This window comes from Sminthopsis crassicaudata, chromosome 2, assembly GCF_048593235.1.
Source record: "Sminthopsis crassicaudata isolate SCR6 chromosome 2, ASM4859323v1, whole genome shotgun sequence".
NCBI classification, from domain to species: Eukaryota; Metazoa; Chordata; class Mammalia; order Dasyuromorphia; family Dasyuridae; genus Sminthopsis; species Sminthopsis crassicaudata.
The window spans coordinates 578,001,195-578,020,237 of NC_133618.1; the positions used below are offsets into that span (position 1 = coordinate 578,001,195).

The 19,043-nt window shown below is 53.4% G+C and overlaps 1 protein-coding gene across 8 annotated transcripts; it reads right to left on the reverse strand.

Annotated features, from left to right (window-relative positions):
- Positions 1–98: 98 nt before the first annotated feature.
- On the reverse strand, positions 99–18,954 carry PSD (pleckstrin and Sec7 domain containing). Of its 8 annotated transcripts, none has more exons than XM_074295431.1 (17): positions 18,836–18,954; positions 16,558–17,320; positions 16,207–16,309; positions 14,930–15,278; positions 13,936–14,382; positions 12,444–12,638; positions 12,087–12,167; positions 11,658–11,770; positions 11,174–11,232; positions 10,949–11,038; positions 7,396–7,439; positions 2,901–3,091; positions 2,582–2,652; positions 2,215–2,372; positions 1,923–2,067; positions 1,518–1,667; positions 99–1,218 (listed from the first exon to the last, which is right to left on the reverse strand). In XM_074295431.1, exons 2-17 carry the CDS (start codon positions 17,221–17,223, stop codon positions 985–987), a joined length of 3,096 nt encoding a protein of 1,031 aa, XP_074151532.1. In that variant the 5' UTR covers positions 17,224–17,320; positions 18,836–18,954; the 3' UTR covers positions 99–984. The 8 variants fall into 8 exon arrangements, with proteins under 8 accessions (XP_074151532.1, XP_074151533.1, XP_074151534.1 ...); XM_074295432.1 differs by having other exon boundaries at positions 18,816–18,925; XM_074295433.1 differs by lacking the exon at positions 18,836–18,954 and adding an exon at positions 18,184–18,270.
- Between the last annotated feature and the right edge of the window lie 89 nt (positions 18,955–19,043).

The window sequence follows — 19,043 nt, forward strand, 5'->3', positions numbered from 1 at the left end:
TCTCATCCCCATCCTGTGGATCCTGTGGCATATCTGTACCAGCTCCACGGAGGCAGTGCCATATGGACCCAGGAAAGAGTCAGGATGTAGCCAGGGGCTCCAGAGCAGGTTTTAATTGCGTCAGGGACTATACAGAAAAATGGGGTTGGGAGGGACAAATGTACCAGGAGAGGGGCTTTTGGGTCACTGCCCCTCCTCCAGCACCCCTGCCACAGGTCTTATGAACAAGGGGCCTTGAGGCCCTGCCAGAAACCGCATTGTCTGGGGACCCTGTGTCCGCCCCACCCCACTCCAGCTCCAGGATGAGAAGAAAGCCCTTGTGGGTGAGAGAGAGAAAGCAGGAGGAGGGAGGGGGAGAGAGAGACAGAGACAGAGAGAGACATGGAGACAGAGAAGGGAGAGAAGAGAAGGGAGGGGGAGAGAGAAAGAGAGCCACAATAAGGGGGGGGGGCAGAGAGACGAGAGAGAAACAGACACAGACATGGAGGCAGAGAAGAGAGGGAGAGAGAGACAGAGAAAGACAGACAGAGAGAGAGAACCAGCTCGGCCTACAGCTGAGGGCCCCAAGAGAGGAAAACCTGAGAGACTCAGGCTTCCCTTACCCCTGGGGATGCCCACCATCCCCCCAGGACAAGGCCCGAGACAGGGGGGATTGCTGGTGTCTGGAAGAGGGTCCAGGAGGTCCAAATAGAAAGCAGGAAAGTAGGGCCTCCCAGCATGTGCCCTCCCCCCCCAAAAAAATGTCATTGAAAGGTCCCTCCCTCAACCCTCCCACCACTGAATAAGAAAAAGTGCAAAATGGTATCACAAAATGGGGAGCCTGGTGGATGGCCCCAGCCCCTGGGGCTTAGCTTGGGCAGTGTCCACGGTGCCTTCGGGGCCCCGCGTCCGGCGCAGTCAGGCCCTGGTTGGGGCAGGGTCAGAGGTCATGCAGGTGGCCGGCTGGCGGTCGCTGTCCCCTCCCTCCTGGACCCTCCCCGCGGGTCAGGGTTTCTGCCGCCCACTTCCCCCTGCCCGGGATTCAGGACCAGAACGGTGTGGCCTGGTGTGTGGAGGTGGCTCGGGCTGCAGAGTGGGGCTGGAGCAGGACGCGGGGAGCCCGTCCTCAATGTCCCCTGGCACAGCCTGGCACAGCACAGCCTCCACAGCCTCAAGCTCCTCACTACCCGCCTTCAGCTTGGCCCGCAGCAGTGCCGCGTAGGTGCCATAGCGAGATTTCTAAGAGGAATAGAGAGAGAGGAGATAGGCCTGTGAGGGCCTCCCCTGGTCCCAGGAGAAGGTCAGAGAGTAGGGCCCGAAGCTGCTCACAGCCACAGGGCCCTCCTCTCAGGGGCCTCCTCCCCACTTCGTTCTAAGCTGGGGCTGCCCTGACTCAGTGGGAAGGACCCTGAGGAAGGCCGGGGTCTTTTCAGGCTGAGGCTCTAGATCTTACTGCTGGAAAGGGAAACCCTGCCAGTCTGGAGCGGCCAGGCTGGGGCGAGCCCCGTGGAACTCTGGGCTCCTTTGTCTCCCCACACCTCAAACTCCAAGTAGGCCTCCTTCTGCCGCTGCTCCTCGGCCTCCTTGCTCTTCCCTTTCCTGTCCGGATGCTGCTGGCTTGCCCGGTGCTCCCGAAGTTCGGACACCATGGCTCTCAGTTTGGCTTCATGCGTCCTCACCTGCTCCTCCTGCCAGGGGACCGGAAGGAGGACTGGATCCGGGGGGCCCGGCCTCCACGTCCCCCCGCTGCCCCAGAGCCCAGGCCGGGCGTCCCGAGGAGAGCACCTACATCCGGGTATGTCCCAGAAGGCTACAGAACTCGGAGCTCATTGAGTCCAAAGCCCCTTGCCTTAGGACCAGAGACGGGGGAGAGGTCTTCACACAGGTAGCGTTCAAACCTCGGGCTCCGGTTCTGAGGAGAAAAAGGTGGGGGGGGGCATTACCTGGGAGAGGCGGGTGGCAGAACTGGGCAGCAGAGGGCGGCTGAATTTCTTCTGAGAACTGATGGCCGCTGGAAAGGGAGGGGCAGAGAACATGGCCGCCACCACGTTGATGCGGGTGATCCAGGAATGCATCTGCTCCGAGCTCCTGGGTGGGGGCACAGGTCTCTAAGGCCCATGGAGGAGTCCCCCCTCCCTACTTCATGCTAAGCTGGGGGCTGCCCTAACCCAGCGGGAGGGACTCCGAGCCGGCCGGGCCAGCCTCCGGGCTCAGGGCTCTAGAACAGGGACTCACTGGGCCTGGAAAAGGAAGACTCTCCAGTCGGCCGTGCGCAGGTAGAACACGTGCGGCCGCTTGCTGTAGTCACTGGCACGGGTGGCCAGGGCGTGGTGGATGCTGATGGCGTTCTTCAGCTCCTCCTCCACCAGGGCCGTGCCGGGCTGGTACTCCTCCTGCCAATGCAGACAGCCATCCCCAGGCACAGACTCGGCTCAGGCCTGCCCCCCAGCTCCCGGACCCTCAGCCCCAGTCCCACTCAGCTTGCTCCCTCACTGTTCTGAGCATGTACACAGACTTCCTAGGTTCAGGGACCATGGATGCACTGAGAAATTCCAGCTCTCCCCCACCCTCCGACCCCTGGTCCCCCCCCATTCCCTGGCACCTTCTGCAAGTAGAGGATCATCCCCTTCAGAATGCCGTGGAAAGCCTTCCAGCCACGCTTCCCCCGGGGCGCTGGGGGAGGGTTAGGAAGGAGAGATTCACGGATACAGCCATGGGAGAGGGGAGTGATGTCACCCAAACCATCCTGTTCCCCCCTCATTCAGCTCGACTGGCTGAAACCCAGCAAAAGGGGCCCACAGGGGACCTTAGGGTCCCCACCCTGGTCCAGTGTTGGGACCTTAGGGTCCCCACCCTGGTCCAGTGTTCTCCCTCTCCTCACAACGGGGATCGCTGCCCAGTCCGCTCCCCCCAGCACGTACTCTTCCTGCAGTCAGGGTCCGCGTGCATCTTGCGCACCAGGGGGCCGTGTTTGTAAATGGCAGCACCGGGCTCTGGGGACAGGTCCAGGAAAGGGCTGGAGCCACCACCACTGCCACCACTGACCCTCTTGATGACCTTAGGGTTTGGGTCAGCCAATTCAGACAGGGAGCGGCGGAGCTCCTCTTCATCACTGCAGAACAGTTGGCTCAGTCTGGGAAGTATCTCTCTGGGCACCCGCCACCCTCAACTCCCAACTCAAGCTGTGAACTCTTTCTCCTCTTCTGACAGCCCTTAGTCAACGCTTTCCCCTTAAACCAGGGACTGTCCAAGGGCAGGGGCTGAGCCTCCTTCTTTAACCTGAAACCTCACTACCTGTGAACAAGGCCTTACATACAGAGACTGTGCTCAAGAAACATCTGTTGAACAAATTTAGAATAAAACCTTGCTATTGCAAAAGCCTAATTGTGGATTCTCCAGCTCTAGTCTTTCCTCTCCAAACAATCCTGCACAAATTGAGTTGTCTTTAAAACCTTTGTATCATGTCACTCTTCTGCTCAAGAATGCTCAATGGCTCCCTACCACTTATTACATCAAGCCCAAACTTCTCTGACAGTTTAAGCCCTCTACAAGCTGACCAACCCAGTTCATACCCACTATACCAATTACCGTCTCCCTGATAACCATACTGAAGGATCTGTGAACAACCACAAAATCTCCTATTCATCCCCTGACCAATTACTTCAAAGATGGTAAAGGAAACACAAACAACAGGTTATGTCCATTGAGGGTCCAGTGTTTCTATAGACTGTGCATAGACTGTGCATCCACACTACTACCGGGAACCTTTTTTTCTTTTCTTTTCTTTTCTTTTTCCTTCTCTCTCTCTCTCTCTCTCTCTCTCTCTCTCTCACTCTCTCTCCTCTCTCTCTCTCTCTCTCTCTCTCTCTTCTTTCTCTCTCTCTCTCTCCTCTCTCTCTCTCTGTCTCTCTCTCTCTCTCTCTCTCTCTCTCTCTCTTTCTCTCTCTCTCTCTCTCTCTCTCTCTCTCTCTCTCTCTGTCTCTCTCTCTCTCTCTCTCTCTCTCTCTCTCTCTCTCTCTCTCTCTCTCTCTCTCTCTCTCTCTCTCTCTCCTCTCTCTCTCTCTCTCTCTCCCTCTCTCTCTCTCTCTTTCTCTCTCTCTCTCTCTCTCTCTCTCTCTGTCTCTTTTTCTGTCTCTCTCTTTCTTTCCTTTTTCTTTCTTTCCTTTTTTTTTTTTTTTTTTTTTTTGATGATACATGAGCAAAAGAGAGGGGGAGGAAAAGGACAGACCCCAGAATCCTTGTGTCCACTACGACTAACTGGCTAAGCTGTCAGTGAGCATTAATTCAGTCAGAAACACCAATTAAAATGATTAAATCTACAGCTCTGCCAACCAATCCTTGTGTCCACTACGACTAACTGGCTAAGCTGTCAGTGAGCATTAATTCAGTCAGAAACACCAATTAAAATGATTAAATCTACAGCTCTGCCAACCACTGACAACACAGGAAGACTAGAGGATTCTAGAGAAGACTTCCTCCTCCTCCTTCCTATCAGAGAAGGAGGCAGTAAAGGAAGAAGGAAGGAATAATCTGATTTATGGCAATAGTCATCTAGGGTCCAGAGCAACCAGTGAGAGACATTAGGGGCTGTAAGAAGGAAAGAGCTTGTAGTCTCTAGCCCCTTTAATGAGAGATACTTCTTATTTATGGACCCATAATTGCTTGTTGGCCCCATTAGCCCAAAATTCTTCCATTTTAATCCCTGTACTTGACTCTCTTTACTTCTATCCCTTCCTTTTCTCTGAAGGCCAGCCCTTCTCCTCCAGGTATCCTAAAGTAACATATCCTTCAAGACAAAAGCTCAAAAGTTCCCTCTAGGAATACGGGGAAGATCTCCCAGTGACTCTGGCTTACAGTAATCTTTTATTCCCCTGAGCTTGTTGGTACTGACTTCACCACATAAATGAGTAAACTCAAATATTTAATTCTTTACTGATTCATGTTCATTCTTTCCCTCAACAAATGTTTATTGTTACTCATTATGTGCAGGATAAGGGAATTCAAGGAAGTAGAAAACACAGTTCTGGTAAGATTAATACCAAACAAATCAAAATATAATACTTAAAACAATAAAGAGATTACTTTCATCTGGGCTGAATTAGTTTAGGTAGAATTAGTTTTAAGTAAGCAGGGATGGGAGGAATGGCATTCTAGACCATGAACATGAGTACAGAACTGAGAAAGCAAGGATCGTGTTGGGAGATAAATTGGCTACAATAATGATAGGAGGTAAAACCAGGAAAGACAGATTAGGACCAAATTAGGAAGAGCTCTGAATGCCATGCTAAACAGTCTAAATTATATCCTATAGAAATGAAGAAATAATGAAGATTTTTGAATACAGGAATGGGAGCACATGTCTGACAGAGCTATGTTTAAAGAGATTTGTAAGTTGGATTGCAGGAGGGATAGTTTGAAAAGCTAGTTCATTAATTTCGGTGTGAGATCTATGAATTGCCTGGGTAATGGCAGTAGAAATAAAAGAGGGGACAAACAGATTTAAGAGATGTTGAGATCTATTTGGATAAAATATCAAGGAAGAAGGAGGAGTCAAAGATGACAGGTTTTGAGCCTGAGTGACTAAAATAGTGGTGCTATTGAGAAAAATAAGGAAGTCACGTCTGAAATAGGAACTACTTTTCTAGGTGGAAGATATTGAGTTTGGTTTTGGATATGCTGAACTGTTTGATTGTAAACTCCTTGAAGGCAAGAATTATATTTTATTTCATTATTGGTATCCTCAGCAACTAACAGTTAGAAATGTACAGCTAGGAGGTTGGGGTTGGAGATGTACATTTGAAAATTAAGAAATCAAAGTCGCAAGAATATAAGAGATCACCAGCAGATGAGCATATAGAGAGAAGAGGGGAAGATCATGAGATCCTGGGGTCCTGGAAGAGGAGCCAGCAAAGGAAAAGTCAGAAAAGCAGGGAGAGAAGCAAGCCACATAGGATTACAGAAGCCAAAGGAAAAAAAATATAAAAAATAGATTGGTCGACAGTGTCAATGGCACACATACACACTCACACTCATACCCACACCACCCACACACACAGCCACATACATACATAAATAAAAGGTCAAGAAAAAAAGAACCAAGATGTCGTCAGTGGATTAGGCAATAAGGGGATAGGAAAAGGCATTTTCTGTTGACTGGTGGAAATTGAGAGTAAATTGCATGGTTAAGTTGCTGAGTGGATAGGAAGAACAGTGAATACAGACCACTCCTTTCAGAAATATGACAGTAAAAGGAGAAGAGAAAGAGGACACAATAAATTTGAGGATATACTAGTATCAGGGAAATGATTTAGTTTTATTTTTGAAGAGGGAAGACCTGAACATGTTTTAGGTAGAAGGTAAGGAAGTAAAGTAGAAGAGACTCATTCATTCAATAAGTATTTATTAAGCACCTCCTATATTCGAGATACTGTGCTAGTAAGTATTACGTATTACAAAGAGAAAAACAAAAACAGTCCCCCTGAGAATTATTATTCGATGGACTGAAGATAAAAGAGAAATAGGTATTGAAAGTGGCAGAGGAAGACAGGCTCACTTTCTAAGGACTAGAACTGTTCAAAAATGGAATAGGTTGCCTCCAGAAAAAGTAGCTTCTCCCCCACAGCCCTGAAAGGATCCCAGATGAAGTAAGCTGGATGAATGCTTTGTTGAGGATGTTTGGGGGGAATTCCTGTGCAAGCAAAGCTTGGATCAGATGGTCTTGACTTTTGAGATACCTTCCAATTAAGATTCAATTATTCTAAAAGAAGATAAATAATGTAAAATCCTGAGGAATGAGGGGATTGGAATTAAGGGCCCAGAGAAAGGAGTTATATTCTTCTGAAGCTGGGGTTTTAAGGTACTGATGAAATAAACCGAGGGGGCTCATGCATGAGTCTTGCCTTCCCAGCTGAACTGTGGGGGAACACACCTCCTTCAAGAGCACATTGTACCACAGAACTGGCCATCAGTAAAGACTAGAAAATTAACCAACTGAGAGGACTGAGCAAAGGCAGTTCCTTTTAATGATGGGACCACATCTCCTTCCTCAGTTAATATCTCCCTTCCTCTGAAGATCCTAAGATCCCCAAGAAGGGCCTCTACATGTGTGTGGGGGGGGAGGGATCACACTAAATTCACTGCCTAACCTTGTGCGGGTCCTGTCCTCTAATCTTTTCACATGCCCAATGTTTCCCTATTCTGTCTCCCTCTAGACCTCCCATTCTTGGACTGGAAATCCAACCCTCTCCTTCCTCCAGGAAACCTCCACTGATGCTGTCATAACAGACTGGAGATGAGAGGCAGAGCCTGGCCTGGCTAGCACCAAAGAAGGAAGAGAGGAGCTGAAGAGGGTGAGGGGGCCCATCACCCCGCTACCCAGTCTAGTCCTCCCTCAGCCCCATCTCCCCAGTAACTCACATGGCCCACTGAAGCTTCTCATTCTTGATGGAACTGTACAGAGCCTAGGAGGAGGGGAAGAGATATGGTTGAGGGCAGGCACAGGCACAGAGGCCAAGGCTACTAACTGCAGTGCCTCCTCCCCCAGAAATACACCCAGATCCTCCCCCCACCCCCACCCCCACCTCCACCTCCCCAGGCCTCAGAGCTACTGAAGAGACAGGACAAGCTAGAGAGAAGCCCAATGTCTTTTGCTCAAACTCCCATTAATGGATAGAGAAACTGAATAAAGGCGCAGTTAGGCGACTACATCCTGGGAAGAACTCCAGAACCGTGATTCCTAATCTCTCCCCTTTGCTACCGATGTCGAGAGAGAATCTCTGAACACACGAGCCTGGGAAAGGCTTGTACATCTCCTCCAATGTCTAAAACAGCATTCTGCACACAGTAGATAGTTTAGTCCGTGTTCGATAAATTGGGCAGACCTTTCTGGGGAGAAATGACCAGGAAATTTGGTGGATGGGAAGGTAAGGAGTGGGAATCTCCCCTCTTCTTCCTATTTCCGCCATCCCCCCTGCAGTGGAAATGGCACCAGCCAGATTTGTAAGTTTAGGGAAGGAAAGAAGAGACTTCTGGAGCTGGGACCCTACACTCTTAATGGAGGGTGTGAGTATGTGTCTGTCTGTGGGGGTGTCTCCGCATGAGTGTGCGCCTTCCTTGCCTGTGTTAGTGACTGTGGGGGTGTTTCTTCTGTCAAATTGCCTTGTGGAGGAATGGTGGTTTGTAATGTGAGCATGTGAATTAATGTGATGCTGTGTACATGTGAGCTGTGCACAGATGTGAGGTGTGGATGCAAGTGCACAGGTAATGTCCTTGTGGGAGGGGTCCTGGTGGCTCCGCGTGGGCCCTGACCTCTGAGCACAACAAGCCCCGGTGTCTCCTACCCATGCGCTCGGGCACACGACCTTCATGTACGCAAGGTGCACTCAGGCACGACCCTCGTCTGTGCAACATCCAGTTCTCGCCCCCAGCGCTCTCACACATCTTGGATGTACACTCACAACTTGGCTCCCCCCACAGCCAGTCGTACCGCCCTCGCCAAAGGACCCCGGCTCCATCGCCGGCTACCTCCCCCCACGGACACTATTCCAGCCTCCCCGCCACGCAAAAAGCCCCAGGCCCAGGAGCAGCCCCTCTTCCCCGCCCCCATCCCTCCTCCTTGTGCCCTCCCTCGTCCCAGAGGTCGGGAGGGAGTAGCTGGCCGGCCGCCTCCTCTCCGTTCTCGAAGTCTGCCTGCCCGGCTGCCGCTCTGCTTCCCTCCGTCCTGCGGGGGCGCGTCAGGCCGGTCCGGCGGTGCCCAGCAGGGCGAGACGACGGGTCCACCCCCCGCCCTTACCGTCTTCTTCTTCTTGCGGCTCTGCAGGCGGCTGACCACCAGGTCGGTGTAGAGCACGGGCTTTAGGCTGCGCGAGCGCTGGGGCCAGCCATAGCAGAAGGTCTCGCCTCCGCGGTAATTGCGCCCGTAGCGCACGGAGCAGAGCGAGCGGGAGCGCAGCCGCCCGGCGCTGCTGTGAATGCTGTTGACGCCGATCATGCTGCTCCCCGGCCAGCCCGGCCCCGGCCCTCAGCGACCCCGGGTCCCTCCTGTCGCCGCCGCCATCCCCGGGCCCTGAGCCCCCGGCCCTCCTTCCTCCCCCACCGTACGCTCGGCGCCGGGGACCCGGGCTGGGGCCGGGGCCGCAGAGGTTCGGCGCCCCCTCCCCCTCCCCGGCACGCCCCCAGCCCCTTCTGGCCTTGAAGCGACCCAAGGGAGCAGGAGAGAAAGAGGGAGACCCGCGGAGGGACAGGGGAGAGACTGAAAGGAATGGACCACGGCGGCGGCGGCGGCGGCGGCGCTGGTGCTCTCAGCTCTGCAGCAAACGAAGAGGGAGGCGGCGGGGAGGGGGAGAGTAGAAGGAGGGGGGATGGAAGGAGGAGGGGGAGAAGCAGAAGGGAGGAGAGTCCCAGGCAGGGAGTGGGGAGCGCTAAAGAGGAGGGGACCGAGAGAGGAGGACCAGGAAATAGGGAGAGAGGGCAGTCGGAGAAAAGGGGCTTGGGGAGGGGGTGAAAGGAGGGACAAAGCTAAGAGAGGGAGAGGAGGGGAGGGGACAGGGGAACTGGGCGGGAGCTCCTCGACCGGATGGGGCTGGGGGAGGAAAATGGAGAAAGCCTGGAATGGGGGGAAGTCTCTAAGGATCATCCTAGGAGATGAGAAGGGAGGCAGATACAACCACAAGTCTCATTCTAATTTTGATGTCAGGCTTTCCCAGCCTACCATATTGAACTTCATAGTTGGAAACAGGATGGGGGGAAGGAGGGGAATGGATTCGATGATCAAAATAATCCCACCTAAGAAGAGGTGGGCTAGGAAGAACCCGGGTATACCCGACCCCAATCCAGACCACCAACAACTCAGGAGCTCCCACCTCCCGGGAGCGGGAAGACAGATCCGCCCGCTCAGACACACCCCCTGCTCACAGTCTCGTAACCATGCCCCTGTGGCAGGTGTGCGGTGCGCGTCGTGTGGGAGAGGAGGATGGAGGTCAGGCTACAAGTGTCTGGATGCGGGGTCTCAGCTTAAGGTTTAAATGTGCCTGCCTTCCTCACCCGCAGCCCCACAGCTTGGAGGCTCCTCTTTAGCCCTTCCACCAAAAGCCAAGGGCACAAAGGAGAGTTAAGGGGATTGGGGAGGGGGACAGGGAGAGAGGGAGGAAAAGCATGCTCCCCTCTCTCCTCCTCCTTTGTTCTGCCCTGACCCAGGGCCTTGTTCTGGTCTAGGTCTGTAGGCCTGTAAAACTGCTAGAGTGGAAAAAACACTAGCCCCAAAGTCAGGAGATCATCTAGATTAGGGTCTCTTGGCTCTTTCTCCCATTTAACCTTCTCCCTTCAGCAGCTACTTCCTCTGGGTTTGCTCAGAGTGCATTAGGAGACAAATGACAAAGCTCAGTGCTGTGCAGTTAGGAAATCGGGTCTAGTCCGGCTCTATCACCGTCTCAATTTATAGCCTTTGGACTTCCTTTCTCTGGATTGTTCCATCAGCTGTAAAATAAAGTGATTTCCTTGGGTGCTTTCTCGGGTCCCTTTTCCAGTTCTACAGACACTGGGGCCCAGCAGTTCATATATGTGCTCCCTCCATCCTTCCTCCCCCAGGGATACAATGACTGGATCCAGGGAAGAAAAACAATAAGCATATATGAGAGCCTTTGGGGAGGGTGCATCCTTCCCCCTCCACTTCACTAGTGACTCTCAGAGAGCTCTGCACAGACTGCACAGTTAGGACACAGACTCTCAGGCGGAGAGCTTAGCATTTGCGTGACTAGTAGGGAAGGGGAGGAGCTCAGGATCTGAGTCACAAGAGCATAGATTCCATGCAGTCAGAAACAACTCCCCCCAATGTATGTGGGGGGGGATTGTGGTTAGAATCTTCAGGCTGGTTTCAGATGTGAACCAGCTCCTCCCCAGATGTGATCCAGCCTCCTCCCACAAAATGTAGCCCCAGTTTCCTCTCCAGATGGTAGCCCAATTCTGCCCCTACCTTGAGCAACTCTCTGGGGAAGTCACCCCCCTGGTTGAGGCCCTCTAGGTTCCCAATGAAGTCCCCACATGTCATTCTTTTCCCAATGTTCTAAAAGATAGATGGGGGACATAGAGAAGCCCATGAGTTGTGGGTAAATCAGCCCAACCCTCTTCCCTCTGCCCGTCCCTGTGCCTTAATACCCTGAACCCCACAGTTCCTGCACCCCCAAGCCTCTCCACTCACGTGGCCATGAAGATCCGTGTTCAGCAGCATGAGAGCACAGGTTAGAGTGTGGGCTCCATCTGGGGAGGGGGGGAGCTAGTCAGTCTATTCTCCCTCTGTCTCCTCCATTCCCCAGCCACCCTTTTGGCTTTTTCTGTTACCCTTGTGGTGGTTGTCTGATACCCCAGGATTCCATCCACAAAATGTAGAAGCCTGACTCAAGCAACAGACACTCAACTAAATGAGTACAACAGCAAGATGACTAAATGTGCAGCTAAGCTTTCAACATTACAAAAGCATGAATTTTCCCATTGAAGTTACACATCACACCCATAGATAGGTAAATGCATGCATGTGTGTGTGTGCATTTCAGCATGTCTGCCCCAAGGAGTGTCCGTTCACTCCTAAGCATACCCAGATGCCTAAGTGACTGCATCCTTCTGAATAACCTGTGAGAACAGGGCCCATTCCCCACTCCCTCACCCAAGCTCCCCAATCCCCTCACCCTCAGAAGACAAGGCCCCAGGGTTACATTGATGGTAGCGCTGGGAGAAATGAGCCAGGACCCGCTCCCGCTCCTGGGTTTCCCCCATCAGAGCTAGCTCCTTCAGAAACACCCTGGGGAGAAGGAGAGCCATGAAGAGATGGCCATTATCACAAGCAAAGAACTTCCTTGCAGCTCTCAGATTTCTGGCCCATAGCTGAGCCCCCATGCTAACTTGAATGGCACAGGAAGACCCTGGGGAGGGGGAGACAGAGTGTAGCACACTGTCCTAGGTGGAGGAGGAGCTGAAACCTGGCATTTAAATGTTATTCACGGTCTAGTTTTGTCTGGCTGCTTGGGGCTGGGTCTAGCTGGCACATGACGCATGTATTAGGTTGGGGTATCCTCTCCTGGATCCAGCAGATGCTTTGAAGAGTGAAAAATACCCACCTAAGAGCTTGATCCAGACTCATTCCAGTGAAGACAAAGAATTTGAGGTACTCTCCAGCCACCAGTTTACTGAAGTCATTGCTGGGGGGACAAGGAAGAAATGGAAGTTATGCTGGGGTTTGGGGAGGAGGTGGCCCACTCGTGCTGCCCCACACCCAGATGGACATCCCAAGTGCCCAGCTCAGTGGAATGGGTGGTTGGTCAACCAAAAAAAGAGAAGAGGTTAGGGCTAGGAACAACCCAGGGGCCAAGACAGGGTGCAGGGCAGGGACCTTTTCAGGGGCTAGGGATGGTAAAGGCACACCCTCAGGAGCCAAGACACCCTTATGGCCGGGCCCTCCCTCCTCAACTCCATACTTCTTCCCCAAATGTCGGGCCACATCAGCCTTCTTAAAGCCATCCAGGTTGTAGAGACGCTTGGCTAGCCTCTGAGCAGCTTCCAGGTCAGCCTTCTGCCCATTGGACAGGGTATCAGTGCTGCCCAAGGCTAGCTGCTCTGTGCTGTCCAACTCCGAGTCAGAATCCGACACCAGCTGGCTCAGAGGGGGGTCACTGCAGGGGAATGGCAATAGGGCTCAGAGTGGGCTGAGGTAGGAACATCCCTGAGTCTCCTGGAGTTCTCTAAAAAACTATCCTGGCCAGCCCCCTGCCTCCATCCCAGACAAAAGGGGGAAGGGAAAGGGCCATATTCGGTGTCTCAGCTCTTCCCTGGAAGTTTTTCTCAAAACTATCCCCCATCTTTGTGTAAGCTCTGATTCCATCTTCTAATCTCTCAGGAGTCTTGGGGCTGGGCTAGGCTATTGGGAGCAGGCCAGCAGAGAAGAGAAAAATGTGCTTTTCTAGGCCCTTGATTGTATTTGAGCTCTTGTTCTAGGGTTAGAGGGTATGAAAAATAGTGCTCTCCTAGCCTTCCCTTCCTCCTCCTCCCCTCCCATCCATCCCACCTCCCTGAGCCACCTGGTCCCAGAGACAGAAGCTGGAAACTCCTGGTTGCTAAGCAACTTTGTCTCCCAGGCCACCCCCTCCTGTTGCTATAGAAACCATACTTCAAGGGTATCTGGGGGTGAGGCAGAAGCCTTTTTCAGCAGAGGGCAACATTTCCCCCTCCTCATTTCCCTGCCAAAAGAGGGTCTCCCTAAACCCTTGGAGAAGGGCGGGAGAAAGATATGCAAATTCCCTGAGCACCAGAGATTTCACACACACACACACACACAGAGAATTCCTAGCAGAAATGTCCTTCTTAGGGAAATAGGATAGAGATTAGACTATCCAGGAAAAAAGACTACTGATAGTAAGGGTCATGAGGGGTTAGAAGGTAGCTATGAAATTGCAAGGTTTGGGGTATTAGCGTCATCCTGGTCAGAGGATGATTTTCTAGGGAATAGGGCTTCCTTAAACGCGTGCGCGCACACACGTACATACACACACACACACACACACACACACACACACACACACACACACATCTCTATGGCTATATCTGTTCCTTCAGTCACACTTTCCAGCCTCCCAAGGGACTCAGACATAGATTTGATTTGCTGATTCCGTGAAGACTAAAGAGGGGAAAGGAAAATTAGGGGATGGAAGAGGATAAAGATGTTTTTATTAACACCCATTTCCAAACGCAGAACCTCTTGTTCTAAAAAAAAAAAAAAAAAACAACAACAACAACAAAATACACTATACCCCAAAGTAGGCAGACAAAATGGAACCAGTGGAGTTGCCCCCTTCTTGCCCTCCCCACCCATCCTTCCTCCATTACCCCCCTCAAGGATCCTTTCCAGGCCAGAGTGGTTTCTCAGGGGTGTTTGAGGTTAAGGTAGGGCTGAGAGTCAGTGCAGTCACTCACCTGCCCACTGGCAGAGGTCCTAAACCAAAGCTGTCTTCAGAGTGACAAGGGCTAGGTGGAGCCCTGTCAGGAGCTGAACTGGCCACTCTCCTAGTCACTTCCTCCTCCTCTTCACGTTCTGTCCATGGCCCATCAGCTGCTGAGCTGGTTCCTGAGTCAGGTTCCAGTGGAGCTAATGGGGCTGGCAACTGGGGATCGGGATCAAGCTGGGGGCCCAGATGATTGGGGGGCAGTTCAAAGGTGAAAAAGGGACTCTGGGTGGGGCCTGGTGAGGCGAGGGCCTCCAGGGAGGCCAGGCTGGTGTAGGAAGTGCCTTTGGCCCTGTGTGACTCTAGGATGGCTTCAAAGATGCAGCTGAAAGAGTCTGGACCGTCTGCAGATGGGCTGGAGCCTGGCAGGAAGGGCAGTGGGGACTTGAGGGGCCCACAGGGACTCATAGCCACTGGCCTAGTCAGTGAATACATGGAGAATAAGAAGTCAGAGCTGGCCCAGCGGTCCTAGGGTTCTGCCCTTTCACCCCAATCCAAAAAACTGCAAGGATTAGCTTCTCTCCATCATTCCTTTTTAGTTATCCCAGGTCACACAAGCATGGGCCACATTATCCCCCCCAAAAAAACCTCAGTTTCTCCCAAACCAGGTCTCCCACCTAGTCTCACCCTGCCCTGTTCACATTTATGCCCTTCCCCCTCTTCTCTCTTCCCTGCTAATCTCACTCTCCGTGATCCTCCACCCTCCCCTTGCCATTCTATTTTTGTCATCATCTTAGAAAGGAGATGAAGCTTCAGAAAGGACCCTGGGGCCAGGGAAAAGGGGTCCCTTCTCCATCTTCATATGCTGTCCTGCCTTTCCCATGATATTTTCCAGGTTCTCTCAGCCCCCAGTTCTGCCTCCTCTGACCTTCTACAACAGAACACCCCATTGCATTCTCTCTCAGCCCCAACCCACCGCCCCAGACCCAGTCCTCTGCCCTTGCCCCCAGCCCTGGCCTGCTCACTGGGCCCCTTCTGAGGCCTCGAACACCTCGTCGTCCACCTCCTCCTCAGCTTCTTCCTCCTCGCTGGCACTGTCCAGGCTGGGGACAGGCCGAGGGGCAGCCTGGGGGACCCTGGTGACCCCCAGGGGCTCTGAGCTGGGTTGGCTCTCAATAGCTGAGTCAGCCTCCTCTCGCTCAGCCAGAACCTCATCAATGTCTGTCTCCCGGTAGCACCGAAGGGGCACTGTGTCCAGGTCGGTTTCTGAGTATTTCGTCACCCGTCCTGTGGTCACCTCTGAGCCATGCCCCATCCCCTCCCTGGGGACTTTAGCTGATGCTTGTTCCCACTCCCGATCCCGAGGTTGGGAACCTGCAGCACAGATCAAAAGAAGGCACAGGTGTCAGGGGAGGCCATTCCAGCTATCCTCCCGCCTCCAGGAAGGGCAGCTGCTCCCCTAGCCCCTCCATCCTTTTATCTTGTCTACTTCTTAGATTACTGGAGTTCCCACCAGCACCACCACCATGGGCTAGAAGTTGGTTTTTGTTTTTCTCTTCAGTGTCTGAGTCCCAAGCCTTTGCTGCAAGTTGAGCTCAGTATCCTTAGTTAAGACAGTCCTGAGCCCCAAGCAAAACCAGCCTTCCCATCTCCGGACCTTCTGATCTCCACAGCCTTAGATTGAGTGGGCTGGGCCAAAAGCAGGCAAGAAGCATTTCTCCCTGCCAGTCTCCTGCCTGGCAGGACTCCAGGACCTCCTTGACCCCACTGCCTATCCTCCTCCAGGGCTGAAATCAGCCTAAAAATATTACACATGGGAAGGGTGAGAGCTGAAGAAACATCAGGGCTCCTCACTATAGATGAAGGGATAGAACAGTCTCCCCTTGTGAACCTTCTATGTCCCAGGCAGTACCCTACAACAGAAACAACAGTGCTTCCAAGGCAGAGCCTGGGTTCCAGTGTCACCAGGAGGTCCCTATGTGGCAAGTCACTTTCCTCAGTTTCTTCAACTGAAAACGAGGTTCTAGACTAGTTTTCATTCTAGGTCAAGAATTATGTTCCTGACAAGAAAGTAGGTGCCTAATAAATGCTTATTGACTGACTGATTATGACCCCAATTTAGAGAATGCCGGTTCTTCCATCTTTTAAAACTAGGTCTCTGGTAAAAAGAAGTTGAACTAGATGGACCTCTAAGATGCTTTCTACTTCTAAATCTATGATCAGGCCTGAGCGCCCTGTTTGGAGCTCTTTTGGAGCTCTTTCCCCCGCTTCCCTTCTGTTCTAGCCCAGCCCCCCTTATTACCTGAGTTGGGGGGGTCCAGAGAGCCAAAGAAGAATTCCCACTTGGCCCGGGCAATCCGCTGGGCATGAGCAGACACTTCCCGGGCAGAGGAGCAGCAGTCCCCCTGGGACAAGGAGATGAGACACAGACACACACATGCAGACAGAGACCGAGACACCGAGCGAGATTATCCAGTATACAGAGACAGACCCATGGACAGAGTGGGAAAGAAAAGAAAGAAGAGAGTCAGCAGGGACCCAAGGACAGGGAGACTGCTCACAGGGCAAGCCCAAACTTCTGGCTCCAGTGCCTCTCAGCACCTCCGGAGGGGTCTGGGGCAAGGGTAGGAAAGGAGCAGCAGGGGAGCCATACCTGGTTCTGGCAGTTAATGCCTGAGGGCCCTTGGAGCAGAGTGGTCAGGTCCTCTGGAGGCCCACCCAGACCATTTGGGAGGGAGGAATAGAGGTTATCTCCACCTGTGGATGGCTGGGCTGGGGATCCAGGCAGGGGACAGCATCGGGCAGTGAGGAGAGCTGAATTCCCTCCAGCAGGTAGTGGGTCTGAGGTGGAAGCCTCCAGCCGGAGCTTCCGGCCCAAGCCAGAACTGGAACCAGAACTAGGGGCGAGGGTGGGGGCAAGTCGCTGGGGTAGGGATGAGGTACCAGGGGAGGGAGACCCAAGGTCCAGGCTTCTGCTGAGGCCCCCATTCACTGTCCTCACATTAGCCTTTTCCACAAAGCGGAAGATGACCACTGAGCTTTGGGGTGGGCCAGTGGGTGAAGGGGGGGTCTGGGGAGCAGGTGTGCACCGAAGTGGTGTACAGGGTGCTGTCACCCGCCCCAGCTCCCTGCTCCCACCACCAGGACACACCACACGTCGGACTAGGGAGCCCATACTGCCGTACATGCCCAGTTGGGCCCTCCCACCCCCTGGGGGGCTCTCAGGCATAGGGCCCCCTGGAAGCCATCTTCGGGGACACCGAGGGGGTGAGATGGCACAGTCTCCCTCAGAGCAGAAGCGCATGGTTCCTTGGGCCATGCTGAGGGGAGGCCAGGGATTGAACAGGTCAGGCAGGGGAGGCCAGGAGGGGGAGGCCAGCAGTGGGGTTGGGGGAAGGCATGCTCCTCAAACAGGCCTAGAGGAGGAGGAAGACAAGGGTGAGTTGAAAAGAGGAACCTAAGAAAAGACAGTCAACAATCCTATCTGTTTGAGGCTCATTTGAATCTCTCACTTCCACCCTCCCCCACAAGTAAGATGGGGACCACCCATCCCAAATAGCCCCACAAGTCTGGGAGAAACCCAGGGAGTCCTGGGCTTCAATCTAGTTTTCTGCCCCATGCAAAGTCTCCCCCCACAAAAAAAAAAGAAAAACCATTGGTCTGGATGGGGAGGTAAGATGGGGGGGGGGGGGAGAAATAGAAGCTATTTCAGGAGGTATGTGGGCCTTGAGCTCTAGGTGTCCCCATGGCAACCAGGAGCAACTCATTGGGGTAAGGGGGACTGGGAAGGTCTAGGAGGGGGAGATGGCTGTAATTCAGGGACTGAATCCCTTCTGGGTCCCGCTGAGGAGGATCCATAGTAATAGGAGTGGGGGTGGGTGGGGAAGAGGTTACCCAAGGACAGGCAGAAGGAAAAGAACTTGGGAGGGGAGGGGAAGAAGGGTCTGAATAAAGAAACACACACATAGATTAGCACACACACCTCTGCCCCCACCTCCCCCACCCGGAATAGCTCTGGGTAAATGTACCTTCACACAGACAAGACTAGGCTGAGCCCCTGATTCTGGCCCAGGCATCTAGATGGCCCAGAGAATGGGGCAAAGGTCAGGGTGGACCCTGAGTGTCCTGACTGGTGTGTGTGGGGTGGGGGCTGATATGCTCCTGCTTTCACTGTCATATCTCTTCCCCCTCCTCCTTCCCCTTCTCAGCTCTTACTTCCCTAGGGTGATGTTACCCCCCCCCAGTCACCTACCCCAAACACAGCCCCCCATGCACTCACCGCTGCTACAGGCCAAGCAAGCAGGGCCAGCCAGAGCGGGATGAGGCTTCCTGCTACCTCGCTGCTCCAGCATCTCCCTCCACCCTGAGCTGGTCCCGCCTCCCTCCCCTCCTTCCTCCAGCTCAGCTAATCCCCCTACACACACACACTCACACACACACTCGAGGCCCTGGGAGGAGGAGGAGAGGAGGAGGAGGAGGAGACAGAACCCCACCCCCTGCACACACTGTGGTTTCTGAGGGTCTGTCCTCCTTAGACAAGGAGAGGGACCAGGGGGCCCGTGTGCACCTGGCCGCACACCCCACGGCGGGCAGGCCCTCGCCCCGTCTCATGTCGCTCCGGAGGAGTGCCCCCCCAGCGGCGTGCACGCATGCTGCAGGTCTCAGTCCTTCATGCACTGCCCCGTGCCGCCCATTTCCCACTGCATGCCATGTATGTTAAAGGCGTCCGGGGGTTCTGCAGAAGGCTGCACAAGCCCCATCACACACACATGTTCCATGTTCCATGCATGTCTAGCTACTCATCAGCTTCATGCCCCCCCACGCCTCCGTGTCCTTGCTGTAAAGCACGCACAGGACCACATGCTGCACACCTATGTATTGACATGCTGTGCACTGGGCATGTCTACATACCATATATGTGTCCTACTTACACAGCACATGTGTGCGCCCTGGATTTGCTCCCTGAGGCCACTTTTCCAATGAGCAGGAGGTGAATTCCCTCCGGGAGTGGAGGGGAAACTGAGGCTGGGATAACCCCGTCCCCAAACTGTAGAACTGAGACTGGAACCCAGGAGAGCGGGATCACAAGAGAATACAGGATGCCCCCCCACACCTAAGCCCCTGAAGGCACAGAAAAAG